At 54.5% G+C, this 25,099-nt stretch overlaps 1 protein-coding gene across 2 annotated transcripts; it reads right to left on the bottom strand.

The window, feature by feature from the left end:
• Positions 1-723: 723 nt before the first annotated feature.
• SLC43A1 (solute carrier family 43 member 1) lies at positions 724-23,402 on the bottom strand. 2 transcript variants are annotated; one of them, XM_044919383.1, is made up of 15 exons: positions 23,205-23,402; positions 21,736-21,737; positions 14,307-14,479; positions 14,142-14,197; positions 13,930-14,006; positions 11,513-11,605; positions 9,585-9,718; positions 8,518-8,696; positions 7,277-7,423; positions 7,146-7,181; positions 6,795-6,933; positions 3,686-3,827; positions 3,397-3,470; positions 2,574-2,697; positions 724-1,476 (listed from the first exon to the last, which is right to left on the bottom strand). In XM_044919383.1, exons 1-15 carry the CDS (start codon positions 23,356-23,358, stop codon positions 1,330-1,332), a joined length of 1,677 nt encoding a protein of 558 aa, XP_044775318.1. In that variant the 5' UTR covers positions 23,359-23,402; the 3' UTR covers positions 724-1,329. The 2 variants fall into 2 exon arrangements, with proteins under 2 accessions (XP_044775318.1, XP_021540522.1); XM_021684847.2 differs by lacking the exon at positions 21,736-21,737 and having other exon boundaries at positions 14,307-14,484; positions 23,205-23,373.
• Between the last annotated feature and the right edge of the window lie 1,697 nt (positions 23,403-25,099).

Here is a 25,099-nt window from a genome sequence, read left to right as displayed (position 1 = left end):
TACCAACTGGTCTTGTGCCTTAACCTGCCTGGGCTTTCCTCAACCTACAAAACATTGTGAACATACCAACCTCTTGCGCCGTGGTTAGGATGAAATGAGATACTTGTGAAGCACAGGCAGATCCCCAACAAATGTCAGTAGCCCTCTGGGCCCCATCCCTCCATTCTGTGACTTACTCTAGCCTCTAAGGCTTATGTCCCAGGGACACGAAGAAGTGTAGGCCTGGGAAAAATAAGATATATCTTCTTGGAAGGCCCCTTGTTCTCAAAGATGGTGTCTTTACCTATGTAATTTTAAAGCCTCACTTAGATGTTAAAAATAAGTATAAATATAGTACAAAGTGAAGCTCCAAATTTGCATGAGGTTTTAAGATAAAACAGGAGACTATAAAAAAGTGTACATTTCAACAACCCTCCACCATCCCTCAGCATTATTTCTAAAGCATCCTGCCCTGATCCCCTGTACAGAGAAAGGCGACTTCCTAGATGCACCTCAAATCATGGGAAGTGGGGGGTAGGAGCAGAGGGAGGATGTGGACTCCCTCCGGACACCAAGGGCAGGGCACGGTTAAGAACCGGAAGATGAGCCAAACAGCCAGAGGTGGACAGGTGTCCTACTTAATGCCCAGGGGAGCCTGGGTGAGGACGAGAGATGGGGGTGTGGGAAAACACTCCCCCCTACCCCCCAACAAAGATACAGGCACACACCAGCCGGTCTCTCACTTCCCTTTTTATTTTTCTCTAAGACCTGCCAAAAGCAGTACCAGGGAGGGAACCCGCCCTCCAGCCCCTGGAAGGGGCTTACCCCCCAACACCCCGTCCAAGACACAGCGAGCACCTCAGGCCCCTTTCCTCTGAGGGGAAGGATGTTTCATACACACACCTACACACGCACACACATGCACACGTGAGCATATACACACACGCGGGCTCTGGGCATTGCCTAGCTGGAACCCTAGGGGTAGCCTGTTTGCCTGTTGATCCCACAAGCCCCCAGGGGGCACCAGCAGGCAGGCCCCTAGGATGCAGGCCTAGAGAAAGGGCAGCCCCACACCCTGGTATCTGCCAATCTGCGAAGGAAGAGGGCCCAATCCTTTTAGCACAGGGGCTGTCTTCAGTCAATGGAGCATTGCTTTGGGGAAATTTTTTTTAGGTGTTTTTTTTTTCTCCCTTTTAGCAAGTCCCTACAAAAATAGAACTTCTCTTGGTATTTATAAATCCATGGCCCAGCTCTGTGTGTATGTTACAGGTAGAAAAGCCACATGAGGCATTCCCTTTCGTTGCTCAGGCCTTGGCTGCCTGTCATCCAGGTCCCTTGGCCTTAAGAGGTCTACGCGGTCACCTCAGAGCCGCCAAGCACCTTCTTTGGGCCCTCCCAGTAGGTGGCATACTCCCTCTGGAGTCGGGCACGGTAGTAGAAGAGGTAGGAAGGTAGCAGGAAGCCCAGGAGTGAGAAGAGCAGGAGGCCCAGATTCACCTTGAGGGCAAGGAGAGAGAGACAAGAGTCAAGTAGGTACCGATTTTCCCTCATCACCCTCAAGGACCCTCCTCAACTTCCAACAGAGAGGAGGAGGCAGCCATTTTCATTCCAGGTCCTGGGCCAGAATGAGAAATATGGCTAGCACGTACTGTGTTCAATCACCGTTTCACCAATATCTCATCTAATGTTCAACAGCCTCGTAAAGTATCAGAGCGTGGTCTGAACCCTGGCTGAGGCCAGTGCCCACACGAGCTGGTGCCCTCTGGGGAGATACTGGGGGAGTCTGGGCTGGTGCCCAATGCAGGGCACCTTCTGAAATGGAAGCTTCTGGGCTGGGGACATTGATGACGGGATCCCATTGATTCCATTGAGGTTGGTGAGAAGAGGTTGGCAGATGGTGAAAGGAGCCCAGGCATGCAGCCAGGGGACGGAAGGCCCAGGACAGTGGCCCTCACTCGGGCGTGGCCTCGGCTCACAGCCCGCTCTGCATGACTCGCTGTGCGACTTAGGCAAATCGCCTTGACTCTAAGTGCCTCGTCAGGGCAAAATGACCTCAGCACCTCGTGAGCACGCCATAAACCATGACTGTCCTTTCTTGATCGCTCTGCTGGGAGAAGGGTTACGGGACAGGTGGCCCCAGAGGGCGGAGAGAGGACCAGCTCTGGGGAGGCAGACGTGTGGTCGGTGGAAGGAAAAGCCCTTCTAACTATACCAAAGGCTGCTGCCCTGTCTTGAGGGTGTTTGAGCTGAGAGGGCTTGGAGGAACCCCTTTCCAGAGGTGCTAAGAGCATCCGTGCCCTGGGTGAAACCAGACGGCATCAGAACTGGGCCACTTCACCAGGCACCTGGAGCTTCTTTCAGAGACACTCCTGGCCCAGAGCAAGAGGCGCTGAGTCGGCAGGCTGGGGAATCTATTTTTCACTCTGTGAGGGGTTGTGATGGGTAGCCAGCTTGGGAAGCCCCCGATTAGAGACCTTCAGTCGGAGATAGGAGTCAGGGATTCTGTCAGATACAAGCCCCCCGCTCCCAGCCCCAGCTCCTCAGAACCCCTGGAAACGGGGTCCTGCTCCCCGCGTGCCACCCCCAGTTCTCACCCAGAAGGGCTCTCCTTTCAAGGGTCCCACCATGGCCATAAAAAGTGGCTGCTGGAGCAGGGCAAACACAGCACTGATGAGGGACTGCAGGCCCGTCAGCGTCCCGAAGTGGTTGGAGGGGAACCTGTCAATGGGGGGGGGGGGCCTGTTCAGCCATAACAAAGCCTCTGGCTTTTTCTGAGAGCGTAGCAGGAAGCCACGGAGTGACAGGAAAAGACTTATGTCCCAACAGGTGTCTCCAGCCCCTGTGTTAAAAATAGACCAAGGGAGGCGAGAGCAGGCACGGGGAGCCCGCTGGGAGCTGCTGCACTCGGCCAGGGCAGGGGAGTGGCGGTGGGGAGGAGGAGAGGGTTGCATTTGGGGTCTGTGGACGGGGAACTGGCGGGACTGGACGTGGAGTGTGAGGAAGGGCAGAATCAAGGGTGACTCCGAGACTCTGGCTGGAGCCGATGAAGGACACAGGGCTGCCGGCGGTGGCGGGGGGGCGGTTAAGAGGAGAGCAGACGTAGGACCAAAGTGTCATCAAACCAAGAATTTCGGCTTCCTCTAAGGCAGGACCTCCTGGTGCTGGAGGCGGCTGGTGGCGGGGCAGGCTGCCTTTGATAGAGGCGGGGGCCCCACCACCAGGGAAGCTCCGAGAGGACGGCCCCCCCAGACACCTCCCAGCTCCCCGCTGACTCTGAGATGTCAGTCAGCACTCCGGGGGAGCAGCGGAGCGCAGGGAGGGCGTGAAGGGGTGTCCGGGGCCCTTTCAACTCTGCTCCGGGATTCTCTGGTTATGGAGGGAAAGCTCGGGAAGGCAGTTCAGCGCGGGCTGACTCACACTGCCGCATAGAGGCTGCCACAGGCTGAGTGGTAGAAACCTCGAACCATGGTGTGCAGGACGAAGGTCACAAACTGAAACCAAAGAGAGGGAAGAGGTGAAGAGCAGGTGTGGAGGCAAGAGGAAGGATGGGTAAGGTGAAGAGGGACACTGAGCCCCTGACAAACCAGTGCCCGGAAAACAGGCCCAGAGGATGAGAACCGTGCTTCCTGGAAGGCAGGCACTGGGTGAAATGTCCCTCTGGAGGGGTCCTGGGAGGCAGGGAGGCAGGAAGGATGGAAGTGGGTACCTGGAGGTGTAAGCTGTTGATGAGGCAGGTGATGCCAAACCCCACCAGCAGAAAGTTGGTCAGGGTGAAGGCGTTGATGGCATTGGTGAGCTTCTGGATCTTGCGGTAGCGGGGTCTGGCAGACTTGGTGGCAACCCCATCCCTGAGGAGAACAGGGTGTCACTGGCCGCTGCCTCCACCTCCCCAGCAGCTCCCTGGCTCTCGGGCTGGCCTCCCCTCTTCTACTGTGCCTTTGCTGTGGGGCAGCAAAGGGAGCAGGCCATTTCTCCAGCACTGTGTTTCTCGAAATGTGGCTCCCCCACCTATGACCCCAGTATCACCTGGGGCCTTTCTTTAAAATGCAGATTCCAGGCTCCCACCCCCAGAATCTCAGGAGTGGGGCCCAGGAATCTGCATTTTGGCAAACAGCCCAGGTATGTCTCACGCACACTGAAGTCTGAGGCTCAAGGATGGGAAGGAAGGTGGAGAACCGGGAGCTCTCACACCACCCCCCACTGGAAGCCCCTACAAAAGCGTCTCTGCCCATCAGCCTGGACAAAAGTAGATGCTGCTCTGGGGACAGCAGCTTGGCCCCTGACTGTCCAGCAAGCCCCACTCTGGCACAATCAAGGGCTCTGAGAGCTGCCCCAGGGGAGAGGTCAGTAGGCTGGGATGAGGGCAGGCTGCCCATCTATCCTAGACAGACGGCCCTGCCTTCAGGAGGCTGGGGTAGTACAATGCTGGGGAGGGAAGCCACTGGATTGTTCCTTAAGATGCCTTCCCTCCTATCCTCTCAGGACAAACACAAAAAGAACACACGCAGTCAGAAAACCCCAGTTCAAGACCCAACGGTGGTCTCCAGCCAGCAAGATGGGCCTCAGTGAGCCCCACCTCCTGCTAGCCATACCCTGTGTCATCCCCTCCCACACCGGACCGGTCACTCTGTGTGACCGACAGAATACTACGGAAGCGATGGGACGTCACTCGTGAGATTTCACTGTGAAGGACACAGAGGCTTCCATCTTGGTCTCCCTCCCTTAGACCCCTGGCTCTGGGGGAAGCCAGCTGCCCGGTGGTGAGCAGCCCTATGGAGGGACCCAGGCAGGGAGGAGCCGCCTCTTCTGCCAACAGCCATGTGAGGGAGCTCAGTAATGGATTCCCCCACCCTGGTCAACACCCCAGATATCTGTAGTCTTGGCCGACAGCCAGACTGTAGCCTCATGAGACCCTGCTATGGTCCAAATGGCTGTGTCCCCCCGAAATTCGTATGCTGAAAATCCTAAAGCCCAACATGATGGTATTAGGAGGTGGGGCTCTGCAGGGTGATTAGGTCACAAGGGCAGAGCCCTCCTCATGGGATTAGTGTCCTTAGAAAGGAGGGCCCACAGAGTTCTCTATTCCTTAGGCCATGTGAGGACACAGGGAGAAGTCTGCCACCCAGAAGAGGGCCCTCACTCAACCAGTGGCTCTCTGATCTGAGACTTCCAGCTTCTAGAACCATGAGAACTAGCTTTCTGTTGTTTTTAAGCTACCCAGTGTGTGGTGGTGTTTTGTTATACCAGCTCAAACAGACTCAGACAGACACTGAGCCAGAACCACCCAGCTAAGTCATTCCCAGATTCCTGACTCAGAAACTATATGAGACAATAAATGTTAGCTGCTTAAAGAAGGCTTTAGGGTAGGGGCGCCTGGGTGGCTCAGTTGTTTAAGCGACTGCCTTCGGCTCAGGTCATGATCCTGGAGTCCCGGGATCGAGTCCCATGTCGGGCTCCCTGCTCAGCGGGGAGTCTGCTTTTCCCTCTGACTCTCCCCATCTCATGCTCTCTCTCTATCACTATCTCTCTCAATAAATAAAAATCTTTAAAAAAAGAAGGCTTGGGCGCCTGGGTGGCTCAGTTGGTTAAGCGACTGCCTTCGGCTCAGGTCATGATCCTGGAGTCCCTGGATCGAGTCCCGCATCGGGCTCCCTGCTCAGCAGGGAGCCTGCTTCTGCCTCTGACCCTCCCCCCTCTCATGTGCTCTCTCTCTCTCATTCTCTCTGTCTCAAATAAATAAATTAAAAAAATCTTTAAAAATAAATAAAGAAAGAAAGAAAGAAAGAAGGCTTTAGGGTATATATATATATACATATATACATACCCTTTATAAGATAGCTTCTACAACCTGCTACTAAAAGCTGTGTGATCGGGGCGCCTGGGTGGTTCAGTCGGTTCAACGGTGGACTCTTGGTTTCAGTTCAGGTCACCATCTTTGGGTCCTGGGATTGAGCCCCGTGTTGGGCTCCATACTTGAATCTGCTTGAGATTCTCTCTCTCTGTCCCTCCCTCTGCTTGGGCCCTCTCTCTCTCTCAAGTAAATAAATAAAATCCTTTAAAAATATATTTTATTTATTTATTTGAGAGAATGCACACACGCGGGCACACAAGTGGGGGGAAGGGCAGAGGGGGAGGGAGAAGCAGACTTCCCACTGAGCAGGGAGGCCCGGGGCTTGATCCCAGCACCCTGAGATCACAACCTGAGCCAAAACCAAAAGTCAGATGCTCAACCGACTGGGCCACCCAGGCGCTCCAATAAATAAAATCTTTAAAATAAAATAAAATAGGGGCACCTGGGTGGCTCAGTCGGTTAAGCGGCTGCCTTCGGCTCAGGTCATGATCCCAGGGTCCTGGGATCGAGCCCCATGTCGGGCTCCCTGCTAGGTGGGGAGCCTGCTTCTCCCTCTCCCTCTGCCTGCCTCTCTGCCTACTTGTGCTCTCTCTCTATCTCTCTGTCAAATAAATAAATAAAATCTTAGAAAAAAAATAAAATAAAATAAATAAAAGCTGTGTGATCTTGGGTAAGTTACTTAACCTTTCTGTGTCTCAGCGTCCTCATCTGTGAAATGAGGACACCGCACCTCCCTCAGAGAGCTGCTGCAGGACTCAACAGGACAATGCAAGGTACCTCGTGCAGTCAGCACCTGAGGTGGGCTACACTTATCATCGAGCAAGCCGTGCACCCCCTCAGCTTCCTCCTCTGTAAAATGGGGAGAGGCTCCTGCTCTCCCAGGGCTCTGGGCAGAATGAAATGAGATGCTGGCTGTGAAAGCGCAGAGAAAGTGACAAGCTGTGGCCACCCCTGTGCCAGTCACCTGGCATCTCCGAGGGCAGTGCCCTCACTGGGGGCGTCCACACAGTCCTTGATCCGCCAGTCCATGATGTAGCCGATGAGCGGGCAGGTGAGGAGGCACAAGAGCTGCATGGCCCCAAAGATGGAGGAGTAGAACCCCACTGGGAAGGACGGGAAGAGAAGCGGAGTCAGGAGACGGCATGACAGATGCCAGCAGCCCACTTCGGGGCAGGACAAGGGGTGCCAGAAGAGCCTCCCCCGGGACCCCAGATTCTTCGATGCCCCGAACGCCCAGAGCTCCGAGGGTGGGCCCAGGCTCCCTCTGGAGCAGGCAGTGGTGGGACGGGTGTGGGCCAGGGCCTCATCCCCCTACCTGTCTCTGCCGCCCTTTTTCTCAGGATGTCCGTCTCTGATGGGGGGTGGGGAGAGAAGCCAGAGTGAGAGGAGCTCAGCAGGGTGACCCTCCCGTGCCCCCGGCCCCCAGCGGGCTCAGCAGCACCTCACCATGCTCCTGGCCCCCAGTCACGAGGTACTCCAGCATCTTGTTCATGGCGGCCATGTAGAAGATGACCCGCAACTGGGTCATGCCCATGGTGAGGAGGCTCCACAGGAAAATGGGGGAGCAGAGGCTCTGGCGGAAGGGGACGGACTCTGGGGAGACAGCAGAGGGCGCCCCTGAGCCTCCCGATGTTCCATTTCCCTCTGATTGTCCCAGCGGATGCAGTTCCAGAGGGGGCTCTGACACTCACTACGTGACTCTGGAGGGACTGGTTTCTTCAAAAAGGACTGTTCAGACTCACCGGCCTCCAGGTTCTTGCCCAGTTTTATAACGATTGCAACAGAACATTTCCAGGTGACCTCTGGATGTCCACGCTGGTGTGGTAATAATAACTCTAGCTACTATGTATTAAGCACTATGTGCCGCACACTTGACACATATCATCCCATTACTCAAAGCGTACAAAACCCTGTCTTTAGCACATTCTACAGCTGAGGAAACTGAGGCCCAGAGCTCAATGACTTGCTCAAGCTCACGGGGCTGGAAGCGGCAGGTTGCCCGGCCTCACTCTGCCATGAGAGGCCAGCAGCACAGGTAACACCCTCACACCTGCACACCCCTGTGCCCGGAACAGAGCTTCCACATCCGTGGACCATTTAATCCTCACGATTAACTTCCCTGTTCAGTGGGTGTTATTGCTGCTAGTTTAAGAGATAAGGAAAGCCAGAGCAGGGTTACAGGATCTGCCCAGGTCACATGGTCTGCAACGGGTGCGCCAGACTCAAACCCCCATCTCTTGACTCTAAGGCAGGTGTACCTTCCCCTAATCTGGGAGCTGATTGATACCTTGCGAAGTGGCCCAGGCAGGAGGCTGCAGCTCCTCGTCCAGCCAGCAGGGGGAGCCAGCCAGCCGGCCGGGCGTTAGAGTGCCGGTCCTGGCCGCGGGCTCACGCAGTCAGGGTCTGAAGCTAGCGTTTCAGAGGGTTGCCCCGACTGCCCCACAGGCCTGCAGAGCCTCCCCCTTCTGGAAGCTCCTCCCTCCCTCCTTCACCCAGGAATCCAGCAGAGTACCCCTGAGTCTGAACTTCCAGAATTCTCTGAGCTCTGATTTCTCCCCATTCTGTAAATGGGGAGCATGACCCACCTACATCATGGGGTGTGGAGAGAACACAAGGGGAGAGAATGAGCGCTTAGGATGAGTACTCACTGAGCCTGAGGGTCCACCCTCCCTGACCAGACAACTCACTCTCAGGAGGGCTTTCTGAGGCGCCACGAACATCCTGGGATGAGATGAAGACGTCAGCCCCCTCCTCCAGGCTGGGGGCCTTCTGGCTCAGACGCTGGCCCACGACGGTCACATGGGTGTAGAAGCGGTCACCTGTCACCTTGTGATCTAGGGCCAACCCTCTGAGCTTGATCTTCTTCCTGCCGGCAGCCAGGCCAGGGCATGTGGGGACCAGCTATGCAGACCCTGCCCTCAACAGCCTGCCTCTCCAGGTCTGTCCTAGTCGGTCCCAGGGGTGCTAAGCACCCCGGGACCTAGCGCTGACCGATGTGCCCACTACATCTTGGTCACTCAGAGCCCGGGCCAGGGGCCAGCTTGGCACCCAGTAAGTGAAGGGTGGGTGAGTCGTGAGGCAACCTGGGCTGTTGCCGTGGAGGCAGCATTAAGAATTCAGACTCTAGAGTCAGAGAGCCTGGTTCCAAGCTTTACCTCAACCCCCTTCGGTGGTACTACTTTAGGAAAGTCACTTTGTTCCCTGAGCCTTTGTTATTAATGGAGTTAATAACAGAAGCCACACCATAGGGCTGTTGAGAATGGTATGAGAGCTACGCACAGCGCCTGGCCTGTAGAAGACACTGGAAAAACATCAGCTTTTGACCGGCACCCTATGTGCTTCCTTGTGGAGCATCACCCCACCCCCACTGAACTGATAGGGCATGGGGAAAAGTTGGCATTTAGCTTGCCCCATAAAGGGTGGGGCATTTGAGTCTTTGTATCCCCCTCCTAGGACCATATGGCACAGGGCACCCTTGCTGGGATCCCTCCTACTCTGATCCCACCCTCCAAACTCAGAAAGGATATTACCAGTACCAGTCACCCTGTTTGACCACCTGTTAGGTGCCACGTCTATTCACACACTTGTGGGTGGGGAGGATCGAGCCCATTGTACAGATGAGAAAACAGAGGCCATCTGCAAATGTAGGTCTCTGACACCAAAGCTGATTCTGTGCATTGCACGACCACCGCTGCCGCCCCCCCATCTCTCCCTCCACAGGGAGGGGAGCTCCCCTCCTGACACAGCCACTCACGTGTAGTTGACTTCTTCAGGAGCCGGAAAGGCTTCACCGGGCCAGTTGAGGGCACAGTTCAGAAAGATGAGACAGGCCAGGCCCGACCAGGTGAACATGATGACCACGAAGGACACGCCGGCGTCGTAGATCAGCTGTGGAAGGAGGGGGCAGGCCCATGGGGGTGGCCGCCTGGCCCCACCTCTTCCAGCCCAAGGCCAAGCCCAGGCCCCACTGGCCCGAGACAAGGTTTCTTTTACCCCATTCCTTGTGCCTAATTTGCAGATGAGGAAGCTGAGGCAGAAGTGAAGAGTCAGACCCAGAAGACCCACCACCCTCTTCCTTTGTAACCCCAGCCCCCTAACGAGATCTGAAACAGTTCCCACAGAGAGCTGAAGCTGCTGGCCACAAGCACAAAAGGTCTTTGAAATCTCAATTACTATCTAAAAAAGGTGCACAAATCTGCCTATGAGTCCATGTGCATGTTGGCTTTCACACAAAAATGCCATTTCATTTTATGTACAAAAGAGAAAAATTAATGTTCTAGGTTTCCCGGGCCTAACTGTTTATCTTGCCCCTTCCTGGCACATTCCCCGAGGGAAAGACAAACCCAATCTGAGAAGCCTTATCTCTCCTTGCACAGGTGTTCCCAGGTGCGCAGGACAACTGTGTGTGTGTATGCGCGCACATGCAAGAGCTCTGCCCAAGGCCTCCCCACCCCAGGACAAGTAGGTTCTGAACTGATTGGGATTCGGTGCCAACGGGGAAGCCAGGTACACAGAGATGGTGTCCCTCCCCTTGTCCTCCCTGCTTGGGATGACTGACATCTGCCATCCCCTCGGGCTCTGGCTCAGAGCTCCCGTGCAGCCTGGGAGCATTTCTGTTCCTCCTCAGCCTGGGGCCTGGGTGCTCTTTCTTCCCTGCAGACGGGACAGCGCTTCAAAGAAAATGGAGAACCTGCCACCCTCCATGCCTGGTGCTACCTGAACAGTTGATGGCCACCCCCACCAATGCACTCTCAAACTCCTTCGGATGCCTAGCAAGTGCCTTCTAAACTAACAAACGTGACTGCCCCAGGCGGAATCTGAAGGGTATGCGATGGCCCAGGTGAAATCACGCCTTGATGTCCTTTGATATCAGAGGAAGAAGTGAGGCCCCAAGCTTGCCCCCAGGCTAGAATTCAGGCCTTCTGGTTCTAGTTCCACCGGGCGGATCTGTCCAGGCTCCAGCCCGGTATGGACTACGTTCATGACCCTGGACCCAAGGCAAATAGTCTCTCCAAGGCAGGAGAAGGAGACGTGGCTGGAAAGGCTGGGTGAGGCCAGAGAGGTCAAGGGCATTGAATGCATTCCTGAAGGGGTTGGACTTGATTCTGTCAGTGAGCCAGGCCTCCAACTAAGAGCATTCTAGAAGTCATGAGAGGGGCTGCCTAGGTGGTTCGGTTGGTTGGGCAGACGTCTGCCTTCCGCTCAGGTCGTGATCCCTGGGTCCTAGGATCTCGCCTGCTCCAGCTCCCTGCTCAGGGGGGAGTCTGCTTCTTCCTCTCCCTTTGCCCCTCCCCCTCCACTTGTGCTCTGTCTCTCCCTTTCTCTCTCTCGAATAAGTAAATAAAATCTTAATAGAAAAAAAATAGAATCATGTGAAGGCAGGGAGACCAGCTAGGAAGGCTTGAACTAGCCCAGGAGAGAGGATGGAGGCTTGGCCTGGGGCGGCAGTAAAGGGAAGGGGGCAAAGCAGGGAGGTTAGACCTGCAAGTCCACAGCAATGTCCAGGCTCTCCCCATGATGCTTCAGTGCTTTGCCCCATGGTGGTGGGGATGGACCTCTGACCGGCAGGAACAGGATCCTCAGACACGCCGGCCACTACTCAGCCAACCCCGAGTTTTTGTGTCGAGGCAAAAAGAAAACCCAAGTGACCTCACTGCCCCCACCCCCAAACAGTCCCAATACCTTGACTCCTGGGAACGTGATGGCAGAAGAGGCATAGGAGCCGATCATGAGGGCCATGAACGTGGACCGCAGGCTCCCGAACATGTTGGGCAGCTGAGGGAGGGAAGTAGCCCTAGTGAGCCGGGGGACCCTCACAGCCACCCAGGGTGCCCCTTGCCCAGCCCCATGGGGTAAAGCCTGGATGCATCCAGCCCCACCGCCCTCAAAGTGAGCTCCAGGAACACTAGCTCCGGGAGATGCAGCAGAAAAGTCTGAAGGCAAAATCACGGTCGGAAACTAGCCAACAGCCTCCTAGAGACTCCCAATGCACTTTGGCATCTGAAAGGTTCCCGGACATGCCCTCAAAGACAAAAATTTGTCAATTTTGTTTAACCCCCCCCCCCGGGGTTTCCAAAGTTAGTTGTTAATGGAGCCCTTCTATTGGGTGCCGCCTCTTAATAACCCATGCAATGGGTGTTTAAGAAAAGCTGATCTAGTGCAACCCATTTGACAGATGAGAAAACTGAGGCCCAGCGAGGGAGAGAAATGTAGTCAAGTTCACAGAGCTCGTTACTGACTTTCTCCCCTGTTCTGGCGATCCTTGCTCTCTCCCAAGCCCCAAGGCTGTGACCATGGCTGGCTCTGGAATTAACCCTCCTGGTGACGCCAAAGGTCCCAGTCTGCTGAGCCAGGACAAGTCATGGGAGGTGCCAGGGAGGTTAGGGTGGAGCTAAAGGAGGGGCAGGGGCAGGCCAGGTGTCCAGGAGAGGCGGCTCCGACGTCCAGAGCAGGCCCAGAATTCCCACCAGTAGAGAACTGATCATATGTTCTGCTCACCCGCCTGAGCCAGGCCCTCCGGGGAGGAGAAAGCAAAGTCACGCTGCCCTTTGTGTACACCCCCCTCTGGCCCCATCATCCTCCCCAGGTCAACAGATCCCATAGCCGGGAAGGGCCTTAGATGCCATACCGAACTTCAACCCTCTCTACAAAGGGGGTAACCCAGGCCAAGAAGGGGGACCTCAAATACCTTGGGGAAGGAAGATGGTAAACACGGAGAACGGAGTCCTCCACCACCTTCCAAGTGGCTATGAAAAGGGGGTGGGACCAGGCTGACCCTCACTGGGGTAGAGGTTTCCCTGACACCCAGTATCTGCAAGGCACGCCGCCAAGGACGCGGGGGGAAAGTGCCAGGGCCAGGGCCGGAGAGCGGCCGAACCCTTGGCGCCCCCGCCCCAGGGTCCCCGGGCGCTGCCTCCGCCCGGCAAGGCGCGCCGGGGGCAGGGCGCGAGGCCGACCTGGCTAACCCGGGCCGAGGGGTTGGGCAGCACTGGATGTCCCAGCTGGGTCGGTCCTGGCGGGCTAGGGCAGAGGCCCGGGGCGGGGGGCGGGGCGGGGCGGGGCCGGGAGGCGGGGCGGGCGCCGGGCCCTGCTATTGGCTGGAGATTACTGGCGGCGGGGCAGGGGGAGGAGCGGCGGGGCGGCGGGCAGAGACCCCTAGGCAGGCCGGGGCAGGGTCCGAGGTTGGGCGCCGCGGAGGGAAGGGATTCAGGGCCCGAGCCAAGTTGCGTAGCGTGGAGAAGGGGCTGCGCAGGGGGGCGGGGAGGAAGGGATCCGCTTCCTTAGAGAGTTGTGAAATGTCCCAGGCTGGAATTAAAGGCGGCTGCTGGGTGAGGTGAAATTCAGCCAAAAACACCCCGTTTGGCGGTCAGGGATAAACAGCCTGAGGCTGGCCCAGCCAGGAACCCTTCCCCCACCACACACTCAGAAGCCTTTAACCCTTGCGCTCACTCACATCTATAAACATACACACTCAGAGCAACACGCACACCAAACACACATATGTAAGAGGTCGCGTCGTGGAAAAAGCTGTTTCTGTAGGTCCAGCACGGTCAAGCGCCGGCAAGTTCACACGGTTTAAGCTCATACGCTCATATTCACGGACACACGCCCTTCCCCATCTAGAGCACCACACAATACACAACGTGGCAAACGCACACCCCAGCTGCTCCTTCTCTGTCACTATCCATCACGACACCCAATTTTATTTTCTTTCCAGCACTAACGACTACTGACATCATTTACGAGTTTACTTGTTTGGGGGCGTTGCCTGGTCGCTCAACCACCCCCCCCCCAAACGGAAGTTCCAGGAAGGTGAGGAAGTTGGCAGTTCTGTTTGAGCCGTGGCCCCAGTGTGTAGAACAGCAGACATCACATGCTCGGGACACACGCAAAGCCCAACACCCACACTCACACACTGTCGCATCCCCACGTGCACAGCCTCACACTCACCCTTAGCTGCAGCCTACAGGGTTCCAGACCCACACAAGCATTTGCTCTGCAGCCACTGGCCCCTCCCTCACCCATTCTCCCCCTCACTCACCTCTACCCCCACCCCACTCCTGGGTGCCCTGCTGCCAAGTGGGGCCTGTCACACTCACCGTGAGTGAAGAGAACGTTAGGCAGATGCCACCAAAGCCATTCAGGGACAGCGCCAGGAATATCAACGGAGACAGAACTGGGAAGGGGAGAGGGATGGGTGAGGGCATTTGGGGAGCTGTTGTGAGGCCAAGGGGGGAGCTGGGATGGCAGATGATCCACCTGCATCCACCCATTCTTTTCTTGTGGGCACACGAGAGGCCAAACAGCTCACCTCTGGTGTCCCGAGAGGCCAGGGCCATGAGGGCGCAGGATGCAGCGAAGCTGGCGCTGTGGAGACCCAGGGCAGGGGGAGGAGTTGCCCGTGAACACTCTGAGCCTCTCCTCGCCCTGTGGTGCCAGCCCACCTTTCAGCCCCAGACGGGCCCGGCCGCCTCACCTGCCGACTAGCCGCGTGGGCCGGGGGCCAAAGCGGTCCATGAGGATCCCCAGCGGCAGGGTGGTGGCGCTGAGCACGAAGGAGCCGATGGTGAAGCCCAGGTTGAGCATCTCTTCCTGGCCGTCACAGCTCAGCCACTTGTATTGCTCATCCTGGGTGATGTTGGTGGTGTTCTCAGCTGAGGAGGCAAGGGAGGGCTCAGCACGCGGCAGCACGAGCTGCTGGGCACAGGACAGAAGGGCCTGGGGCCGGGGCTCCTGAGCTTAGGACTTCCTGCCAACTTGGCAACTTTGCGTGTGGCCCAGGGTCCTATCTACTCTGGTGAGGACTCATCCTCAAGGTAAACTGCTAACTTGGAGTCATGACAAGCTAATAGAAAAGGTTAAGGGGAAGGAGGGCGATTCACTTCACTCAGTGCTCACTGAGTCATGAGGTGGCTGCTTCCCTGCCCCGTTTTTTGCCTACGCATCACTGCCAAAGGGTGCACTCGGGGGTGCACCGGGAGGGCAGCCCAAGCAGGGTCTGAATTCCCACTGCCGTCCCTACAGGCTGGGCAACCTGGAACAAGTCGCTTCCTCTCTGAGCCACAGGCCCCTAGCCTGTGACAGGGAGCGGAGGAGGCCTAGCCCGTGGGTTCCTTAGATTCAGCTGGGGAAGGTAAGTTTGGCACAGGGCCTGGCCCAGAGAAGGTTCTCCTGAAACACCTGACGAAGGGGTAGGTGGTGGCCCTCCCGGGGGGTCTCAATGTAGTCAGCCTCTTCTCTAGGTGCTGGGGATCCCAGTGAATAAAAACGGAAGCTCTCAGCTCTCGTGGGGCTTATATTAGATACTAAACAAGTAAACAAATGGACCCTGATTGAAAGAGTGACAGGTGCTTTTGGGGCGCCTGGCTGACTCAGTCAGTAGAGCATGCGACTCGATCTCAGGGTTGTGAGTTCAAGCTCCATGTTGGGCGTAGGGCTTACATAGAAGGAAAGAAAGGAAAGAAAAGAAAGAAAGGAAAAGAAATAAAGAAAGAAAAGTGAAGAGTGACGGGTGCTGTCAAGAGAACAAAACAGGAGGACGTGAGGATGCCTGAATGCTGGAAGGGGAAGCACCTGCCCTGGGTGGCCACAATGACTCCTGACTTCAGATATCCGAAGGGCTTGCAGGCAGCAGAGGGGTGAAGTGACCTGTGTGTTAACGTGAGGAAGAATATGAGGAAGAAGTTTCAGATCATGAGTGCTGGCCAACCAGGCGAGGAGGCACCTCGGGCCACGGGGAGCCAGCCACAGTACCAGCTGCCCGGGACACTGGGGGAGAGTGCTCAGGCCCGTGGGAGAAGCAGTGGGGGGGTTCAGACCACGGCCTTTGGGGTTCAGGCTAGCCTCATAATTTCGTGGTGGTCACGATCACTCATTTCTCCACCAGGTTCATCTGCTTCGCTTTATTCAGTCTCCGTGCACTTCCGGAACATCTACTGTATGCCAGGCACCGAGTTGGGGCAGTGGGTGAAGCGGGAAGAGATTCAAAGATGCAAAGATCATTTAGACCAGAGGCTGCAAACAGGCGGCCAGTAGTGGCCCACACACGTGTTTTGCTTGGCGTGCAAATTGTAACTGGGTGCAGTTTAAAATCAGGACTTATCCCCGAACAATTTGGCTTCTCTTTAAGAAGCCAGAAGATCGGGGCACCTGGGTGGCTCAGTCAGTTAAGTGTCTGCCTTCGGCTCAGGTCATGATCCCAGGGTCCTGGGATTGAGCCCCGCCTCGGACTCCCTGCTCAGTGGGGAGCCTGCTTCTCCATCTTCCCCTGCTCGTGCTCGTGCTCTCTCTCTCTCAAATAAGTAAATAAAATGTTTTAAAAAAGAGAGAGAGAGAGAGAGAAAGAAGCCAGAAGATCTGGCCGTTGCTGGAGATGAATGGAGGTCAACCCTTCCCACCACAGCTTGCCCTCTCTAGGCCACCCAAGTCCTCCCCTCTGCTGTAGCTCCCGGACATTTGCCATCTTACACCTGTCCTACTTTATTATGATTATTAAACTCTGATTATTAATTAGTTATTATGACCTGCTTGATCCCTGTTGGCATATGAGCGTGCAGCCCCTGAATTAGACCCTGGCCCCACTCCTCAGTCTCTCACCATCAGATGGCACCTTCCCTTACACTGTCCCACTAGCTCTGGATTAACACCTACTTTGTGCCAGGCTTTTTTATACAGTATCTCATCCGATCCTCACAACCTCCCTGCGAAGTGAGCCCGATGATCCCCATTTTACAGATAATGAGGCTCTGAGAAGCTGGCAATTCGCAGCCGCACCGCTTCCTACAGGCAGGCTTCCATTCAGACTCAAGACCGTCTCCAAGGCCAGCACTCTTCCATCCCCCACAGGACCCCTCAGTCCTGAACGCAGCAGCTCAGGGCGCTTCCCAAGCTTGTGTTGGTGCTGGCGAGGAGACGTGTTCCTCCGCCCATGGAGCATGCCAGCCCTGTGGATGGCTGGTAATCAAGGTCAGTTAGTGCACCAGTCTGTCTGGCTTATCAATCAGCCTCTTGTGAGCCTGGTTAACGTGAGATAGCTCCTGAGGCCTGATCACTCTGGTAATTGGCTAAAGCTGGACTTCTTGGATAAAGCCAGCCCAAGTTGCAAAGGCTCCTTAGAACGCTATCCATGCCAATTACAATAGAAGAGGTCGTCGAAATCCAACAGCCCCACTCGTATAGGCAAGTAAAGTGAGGCATGGGGTGGCACAGGGAAAATGTATTGAGTTAGTGGTAGAGCTGAAGCCTTAGAAAAGAATTTGTTTCCCAAATTGTGGTATGCACAGCATGTGGGACACTCAAGATGGGTTAGGGGGTACAGGGAATGGATTTTGATGTTTCATAGTTATTAGTCATTTCTTTTTTTTTTTTAAGATTTTATTTATTTATTTGAGAGAGAGAGAATGAGAGAGAGCACGAGAGGGGAGAGGGTCAGAGGGAGAAGCAGACTCCCCACTGAGCGGGGAGCCCAATGTGGGACTCGATCCTGGGACTCCAGGATCATGACCTGAGCTGAAGGCAGTCGCTTAACCAACTGAGCCACCCAAGCGCCCAGTTATTAGTCATTTCAGTATATATCAGAAACACACGTAAGTACACACATACATATGTGAATGTATTGGAAAAAATGTATGCATGAATATGTACATTAGAAATATGCATATGGGGTGCTCAGCGGGGAGCCTGCTTCTCCATCTCCCTCTGCCTGCCTGTCTGCCTACTTGTGATCTCTCTCTCTGTCAAGTAAATAAATAAAATCTTAAAAAATAAATAAACTGCAACATTAAAAAAAAAAAGAAACATGCATATGGGGCGCCTGGGTGGCTCAGTCGTTAAGCATCTGCCTTCGGTTCAGGTCATGATCCCAGGGTCCTGGGATCGAGCTCCGCCTCGGGCTCCTCGCTCAGCTGGGAGCCTGCTTCTCCCTCTGCCTGCCGCTCCCCCTGCTTGTGTTCTCTCTCTTTCTGTCAAGCAAATAAATAAAAATCTTAAAAAGAAATGAAAAATAAAAAAACGTTTAAAAAATAAAGTTAAAAAAAAGAAACATGCATGTTTTTCTAATATATTCACATATCTATGTCCGTATGTGTTTCTGATGCATACAGATACATATGTGTATGTATCAGACACATATATGTGTGTGATGTGTGTGTGTGGGTAAGTACAATCAAACCCAACATTCCAAGGATATTACACTTTAAATTTTGGCTAATTTTTTTAAATGGGTTGATTTTAAAGGAAGCACTAAGTAAACAGTACCTATGACACAGAAAAGATACCATCATCCTCATGCCCTGATGCTTCACTTTCCTGCAGTCGACAGTCACATTCACCAAACACCTGTAGGATTAGGTTCTAGCTGGTTGTTTCGTCTATGGCAGGACTGCTCCAGGAGAACTCTAAGCTAAAGAAGGTTGAGGACCAGGAGACAGGTCGAGGAGTCAGATCTTGGGTTGAATCCTCACTTTGCCCCTTATTAGCTGTGTGAGCTCAGGCAAGTTACTTAGCCTCTCTGAGCTTCAGCTTTCTCTTCTACAAAATATGTTAATAATAATACCTAGATCACAGATTTGCTGTGAGGACTGAAGATCTAAATAGCAAATAGTAAAGGTTTGATGAACTTTAGGTGTTGTTTCATTGTTTTGGAACTTTTGCTGGATATACAGCAGTATGTGTTAAATTGATTTGCCCCTGCCTGAATTCTGTGTAACAGAGCCCTCTTCAACTATTGACACCCCTAGAGGTGGTTCGACCGCCCACCCCAGGGCACAGCTTGAGGGGGAACAGAAAACACTGAGAAGACAGACGGTGTGGCCAGGGACCCCCAAGGCCAACACTAGTGAACACCTCAATCATGAACTCCACATTTTTTAACTGCCATCATTTGGTGCTCACATCATTACTCTGTGGCAAGAAGGATGAGGGGCATCCACTCTGTTTTGCAGACTTAGAAGTGGAGATCCAGAGAGGACGGGTGACTTGTCTAAGGTCACACGGCAAATGACAGCAAAAACTGGGTCCAGCACATAATAACGACCTCCACCTGTAGTCCACATGCTTGTTCTCACTTCATTTTCACAGCAGTCCCATGGGGTAGGGATGATTGGTCCCATTTTACATACGGGAAAACTGAGATATTCAGAAAGCTAAGTAAACACCTAAAATAAGCCAAGAGACACACAGAGTTGGAAGCCATGCTGCCTGGCTCTTTCCACACACTGTGGGGACACACATTCCTGGTCTGATTTGGTGTCCTTGTGAATGTGGCTTCAGGAAGCAGAAAATAGGGGTGCCTGGGTGGCTCAGTTGGTTGGGTGTCTGTCTTCAGCTCAGGTCCTGATCCTGGGGTCCTGGGGTCCTGGGATCGGGGCTCCCTGTTCAGCTGGAGAGTCTGCTTCTCCTCTCGTTCTGCCCCTCCCCCAACTCGTGCTCTCTCGCTCTCGTGCTCACTCCTCTCTTTCTCAAATAAATAAAATCTTTTTAAAAAATGTTTAAAATAGGAACGCCTGGGTGGCTCAGTCATCAAGTGTCTGCCTTCGGCTCAGGTCATGATCCCAGGGTCCTGGGATCGAGCCCCGCATCAGGCTCCCTGCTCCGCGGGAAGCCTGCTTCTCCCTCACCCACTCCCCCTGCTTGTATTCCCTCTCTTGCTGTCTCTCTCTGTCAGATAAATAAATAAAATCTTTAAAAAAAAATGTTTAAAAGAAACAGAAAATAACCACTTTTGATAGGGCAGCATGACTGAGGGTACAGCACCCCCAATCAGCCTGACGGCTCAAGGATTTAGGCTAAGTCACTTGAGGGAATGAGAGCCAGGGGAAGAGAGACAGGCTCTGCCTTGCTTTCCAAGAGTGGACAAGTAAGTTCTGAGAAAGGAGGGTTCGCTTTGGTCACCTCTAGTGATCCCAGACAACTGGGCTCAGACACATGCTCACTTCCGGACAGCTCAAAACACCAGGTGGACACCTCACACCAGATGAAATTACCCCCACATGGACCCAAGATCTAAATGTAAGAGCTGTAACTATAAAAACTCTTAGAAGAAAACACAGGCATAAATCTTTATGACTGTAGGTTAGGCAAGGATTTCTTATACATGACACCAGAACACAAATGGCAAAGAAAAGGATAGATTGGACTTCATCAATATTAAAAAACTTTTGTGCTCCCAAGGACACTATGAAGAATGTGAGAAGACCATCCACAGGGGGAGCAAAATTTTGCAAACTGTAGATCTCATAAGGGACTTGTATCTAGAATATAAAGAACGCTTACAACTCAATGATAAAAGAGCAAATAACCCAACTTAAAAATGGCCAAAGAATCTGAACAGACATTTCTCCAAAGAAGATATACCAAAGGCCAAGAAACACATGAAAAGTTGCCCACCATCATTAGCCATTAGGGAATTGCAAATCAAAACCCTAAGAAGATGATATTTGCTGCAACGACGTGGATGGAACTGGAGGGTATTATGCTGAGCGAAATAAGTCAAACAGAGAAAGACATGTATCATATGACCTCACTGATATGAGGAATTCTTAATCTCAGGAAACAAACTGAGGGTTGCTGGAGTGGGGGGTGAGGTGGGAGGGATGGGGTGACTGGGTGATAGACACTGGGGAGGGTATGTGCTCTGGTAAGCGCTGTGAATTGTGCAAGACTGTTGAATCTCAGATCTGTACCTCTGAAACAAATAATGCAATATATGTTAAGAAAAAAAACAAAAAAACAAAAAGGGCGCCTGGGTGGCTCAGATGGTTAAGCGTCTGCCTTCGGCTCAGGTCATGATCCCAGCGTCCTGGGATCGAGTCCCGCATCGGGCTCCCTGCTCCTTGGGAGCCTGCTTCTCCCTCTGCCTCTCTCTCTGTCTCTCATGAATAAATAAATAAAATCTTTAAAAAGAAAAAAAACAAAAGAAGAAGATAGCAGGAGGGGAAGAATGAAGGGGGGGAAATCGGAGGGGGAGACGAACCATGAGAGACGATGGACTCTGAGAAACAAACTGAGGGTTCTAGAGGGGAGGGGGGTGGGAGGAGGGGTTAGCCTGGTGATGGGTATTAAAGAGGGCAGATTCTGCATGGAACACTGGGTGTCATGCACAGACAATGAATCATGGAACACTACATCTAAAACTAATGATGTAATGTATGGTGATTAACATAACAATAAAAAATTTTTTAAAAAGAAGATGATATTCGCATCCACTAGAATGGTTTATTATAATAAAAAAGACAAGCAATCATCAGTGTGGGCAAGGATGTGGAGAAACTGGAACCCTTTACACTGCTGGTGGAGAAGGAAAACGGGGCAGCCACTGTGGAAAACAGTCTGGTTCAACATGGAGTTACTTTCTGACCTAGCAATTCTACTCCTCGGTAAATACCTAAGAGGAAGGGAAGCCTATGTCCACACAAAAATTTGTACCTCAGTGTTTATAGAAGTATTCATCATGGCCAAAAAGTGGAAGCAAATGCCTATCAGCTCATGAATGGATAAATAAAATGTGGTCGATCCATACAGTGCACTATTATTCAACAATGGGAAGAAACCAAGTCCTGACACCTGCTACAACACGGATCAACCCTGAAAACATCATGCTAAGTGAAAAAAAGCCAGTCACAAAAGACCACATATTATAAGATGCCATGTAGATGAAATATTCAAATAGCACCTATCATTGATGGGTAAAATCAGGCTACTACAGAGTGTTAGAAAGGGAGGGCTCCCCAAAGCCGCCCATCATTGGGAAGGCCAAATTTTTCAACGGAAGAGCTGAAGAGAAGATTAAGGGTGAGGGGTGGCTGTGTCCTGGTAGCCTGAAGCCCTGGGGGTGGGCGTTTACTAAATGGTAACAAGTGCTTTAAAAAAAAAAAAAATCTATTTTTGTCCTAGGTAAACCGAGGCACTGCTAATGGGTACAGGATTACTTTCTGGGGTAAAGAAAATGTCCTAAAATTGATTATGGTGATGGCTGCATAACTTACTAAATTGTATACTTTAGGGGCACTTGGGTGGCTCAGTCGGTTAAGCGGCTGCCTTCGGCCTAGGTCATGATCCCAGGGTCCTGGGATCGAGCCCCGAGTTGGGCTCCCTGCTCAGCAGAGTCTGCTCCTCCCCTCTGCTCCTGCTCTCTCACTCTCAAATAAATAAAATCTTTAAAAAAATTGTGTATTTTAAATGGGTGAATTGTAGGGTATATGACTTAGATCTTAATAAAGTTTTCACACCTGTTTTTAAAAAAGCACAGGTGGAGGGATGGGCAGCAAAAGGGAAGCAGGAGTTTGGGGGTGATGGAAATATTCTAAATATTGATTGAGGTGGGTGATGGTTCCTGAGGCACACATTTGTCAAGTCTCATCAAAATGTGTGATGTAGATTAATCTTCGATAAAGTTGATTACAAAAAAACAAACCAAACAGGTGGAGTAAGGCAAGAAGGAGCTACAGGATGGGCAGTGGCAAGCATCAAGAACACGAGGTGACGGGCGCCTGGGTGGCTCAGTTGGTTAAGCGACTGCCTTCGGCTCAGGTCATGATCCTGGAGTCCCGGGATCGAGTCCCGCATCGGGCTCCCTGCTCGGCAGGGAGTCTGCTTCTCCCTCTGACCCCCATCCCTCTCATGCTGTCTCTCATTCTCTCTGTCTCAAATAAATAAATAAAATCTTTAAAAAAAAAAAAGAACACGAGGTGACAAAGAGCAGGTCAGGTCCTCTCCAGTTTTCAGCGTAAACAACTCAGAGGGGACCTGGACTCCTCCCCTCCACTAAGGAGCCTTAGAATTCCTACTTCCTCATTAGGGGCCGCTCACAGGAAGCCAAAGGAATTGAAATGGAAAACAGGGTCCCTCCACAATGCAGGCTTATTAACCTTGTGCAGATGGGTGATTTGAACACCTGGGGGCTCAAAGTCTTAGAAGAGGAAGAGCACAGACCTATTAAGTTCAAGTGCACATTGTAGGCGCTCCTTTGTCTTGTTTAGTCTTACAGGAGCCCTGGTTAAAAAAAAAAAAAAATCCCTCACCCAGCTAGGTGCCAGCAGCTCTCCTTCTAGAGGTTTTCATCTTGCTCTAGCTAGACCTGAGGCTGCCAAAGACTTAGGACTCTGCCGGTCAGTCCTGGGGTCTGAATACCCAGCAGGACACCTGGCATTCTGTGAAGACTGGATTAGATCAACGAGGTAGAGTGAGCAGAACGCCACCCACTCTCTAGGGGAAGTGTGAAGAGGTCAAGAAGTGGGGCTGTCCAACTCCTGCCCAGTGCTCCGTCTTAGGCAGCCCTGCTTTCTGTCCCCTCGGCCACCTGTTCTTTTCCAACGTCCACCTGGCCAGAACTTCTGCTGCCCCTCCCCCAGCCGGACTTGCCCCTCCTCGGGCATACCTGAGCACAAGATGGAATAGAAGCCCTCCTGCTTGAGCATGATTAGCAGGGAGCCCCAGCCCAGGAGCACAGCCGAGAAGAAGAGGTTCTCCAGCACCGCGGTGCAGGCCATCCACCAGCGCCTCCGGTACGCCTGCTGCAGCGTGGGGGCCATGCTGGCCGCGAGCCTGCACAGGAACACCGCGCTGAGCGAGGGGACCCCCCCTCCCCGCCCCCGCAGCGGCCCCCGGGAAGGGTCTCGCATCATGGTGGCTCCCGAGCCCCTCGAACCAGCCCCGGGCTTCCCGGCGGGTGCCGCCAGCCTGGCTCTGGGCGCACCGGCAGTGCCAGGGGTTCACGCGGCGCCGGGCTCGCACTATCGGAAACAAGGAAGGTCCTGTGTGAGCGCAACAGATTCCTGGCGCGCTGCCGGCCTCTCCCACCCGGGCCAGAACGCGCGGCGCCCCGCTGCCCGGGCCCAAACCCGCACTTCCCCAAGTCCCCAAAGGTCAGCAAGGGGCACAGCGCGCTCTGAAGCCACCGCTGGCCAGTATCCGGCCGCCCGCGCCAGGAAGGACCCCCAGAAGCAAGCAGGAGGAGGAAGGGGAAGTCTGGGGCTCGCCTAAGACCCCCCCCCTTCCTGCTGCCCGGGTGAGACCACTCCTCTGCTCCGGGGCCGGGCCCCCGCCAGCCCTCCACCCTCCCCCTTTCCGCACCGGGCGACCCGTGTCCCTGCAGTCTCTCGGTCCTGGCCAACAGCTGCCACGTGGATGGGGACCTAGGACGGGTCGGGGCGCCCCTCACTCACTCGGCGGGGCGCGGGCCACCACGCGGCACGCATCCGCGCCAGCCCGCGCTCTCCGGCCGGGGAAGGGGGCTCGCGCTCCGGCAGGAAGTTTCGCGGCCGCTGACTTTATAAGGGCAGTGGTGGCGGATGGGCCAGCGGGCCGGCGGCGGGCGGGTGTGTTTACCAGAGGGAGGGAAGGAGCCCCAGCTCCCCCCGCCGCGGCCGCCGCCACCACCGTGGGAGGAGACGGGACACGGGCGGCGCGGGGGCGGGGAGCGGCGGGGGGGAGACGGACACCGCCGAGAGGAGACGGACGGGGAAGGGCAAGGGGGGGAAGGGCAAGAGGGAGGGGCGGAGGACACCAGATGCGGGTCCCCGGGCCTCAGTACCCTCATCTGTGAAATGGGGCTCTGTGTTCCCGCGCGCCCGCGAGTCCGTTCAAACTCCGACAGGACTGTTGCTCCAAATTGAGGAAGTGAAGCCCAGCGGGCGGAGAGGAAGAGGGGAGTCCGAGGGGCCGGAGGGAAGGGGAGGGAGGGGCACGCTTGGAGAGACGCGACAGCGCGCCGCGGGACCCACGGGGTTGGGGCTTCTTGGGGAGCCTGCGAGTGTCGGTGGGAGACGGCCCGGGGGGGCTCTCAGCGGACCCGCAGTTGGGGACCCGCTACCCACACCCACTGCTCACCTCCGGTCTGGGGGCAAACGTGCCTCCTGCAGCCGCGGGCCCAGCTCCGAACCGCACGGGCGCTTGGACTTCTCTGCGCGCCGGGGCCGGGGCGCCTCGGCGACTCAGCGCCGCAGTCCGGTGTCCTTGCCTCCTCAGTCCCCTCGGGTGAAGTCGGGGGGCTGGGAACCCGCCGGGCACCCGGGATCCTTGAGGTGGGGCATAGACCAAGTGGATCCACTGAGTTAAGCGTTGTATTTACACTCGTCCCGGGCTGCGCCCTGAGGTAGGGGCGGGGGCTCCCTTTTCTTCCCCTCCCCCTAGGTCGAGTTTCACGCGCACGTGACTCGCCATCGGGTCCCCAGATACTCTCCCCCGGCACACGCCCCAGCACCTAATAGTTCCACCCTCACCCTCACTCGCTCACCCTCACCCTCTCCCTCGGGCCCCCCAGATGAATTGGGC

Source organism: Neomonachus schauinslandi, chromosome 11, assembly GCF_002201575.2.
Source record: "Neomonachus schauinslandi chromosome 11, ASM220157v2, whole genome shotgun sequence".
NCBI classification, from domain to species: domain Eukaryota; kingdom Metazoa; phylum Chordata; class Mammalia; order Carnivora; family Phocidae; genus Neomonachus; species Neomonachus schauinslandi.
This window is presented reverse-complemented; position numbering and strand designations above follow the sequence as displayed.

Coding starts and splice junctions, on each gene's coding strand:
- SLC43A1 (XM_021684847.2), bottom strand. CDS start 23,358: ATGGCCCCCACGCTGCAGCAGGCGTACCGGAGGCGCTGGTGGATGGCC. Junction 7,424..8,517: donor CTCAGAAAGCCCTCCTGAGA/GTGAGTTGTCTG, acceptor CTGTCTCCCCAG/AGTCCGTCCCCTTCCGCCAG. Junction 2,698..3,396: donor GGCAGCCTCTATGCGGCAGT/GTGAGTCAGCCC, acceptor CCCCATTGACAG/GTTCCCCTCCAACCACTTCG.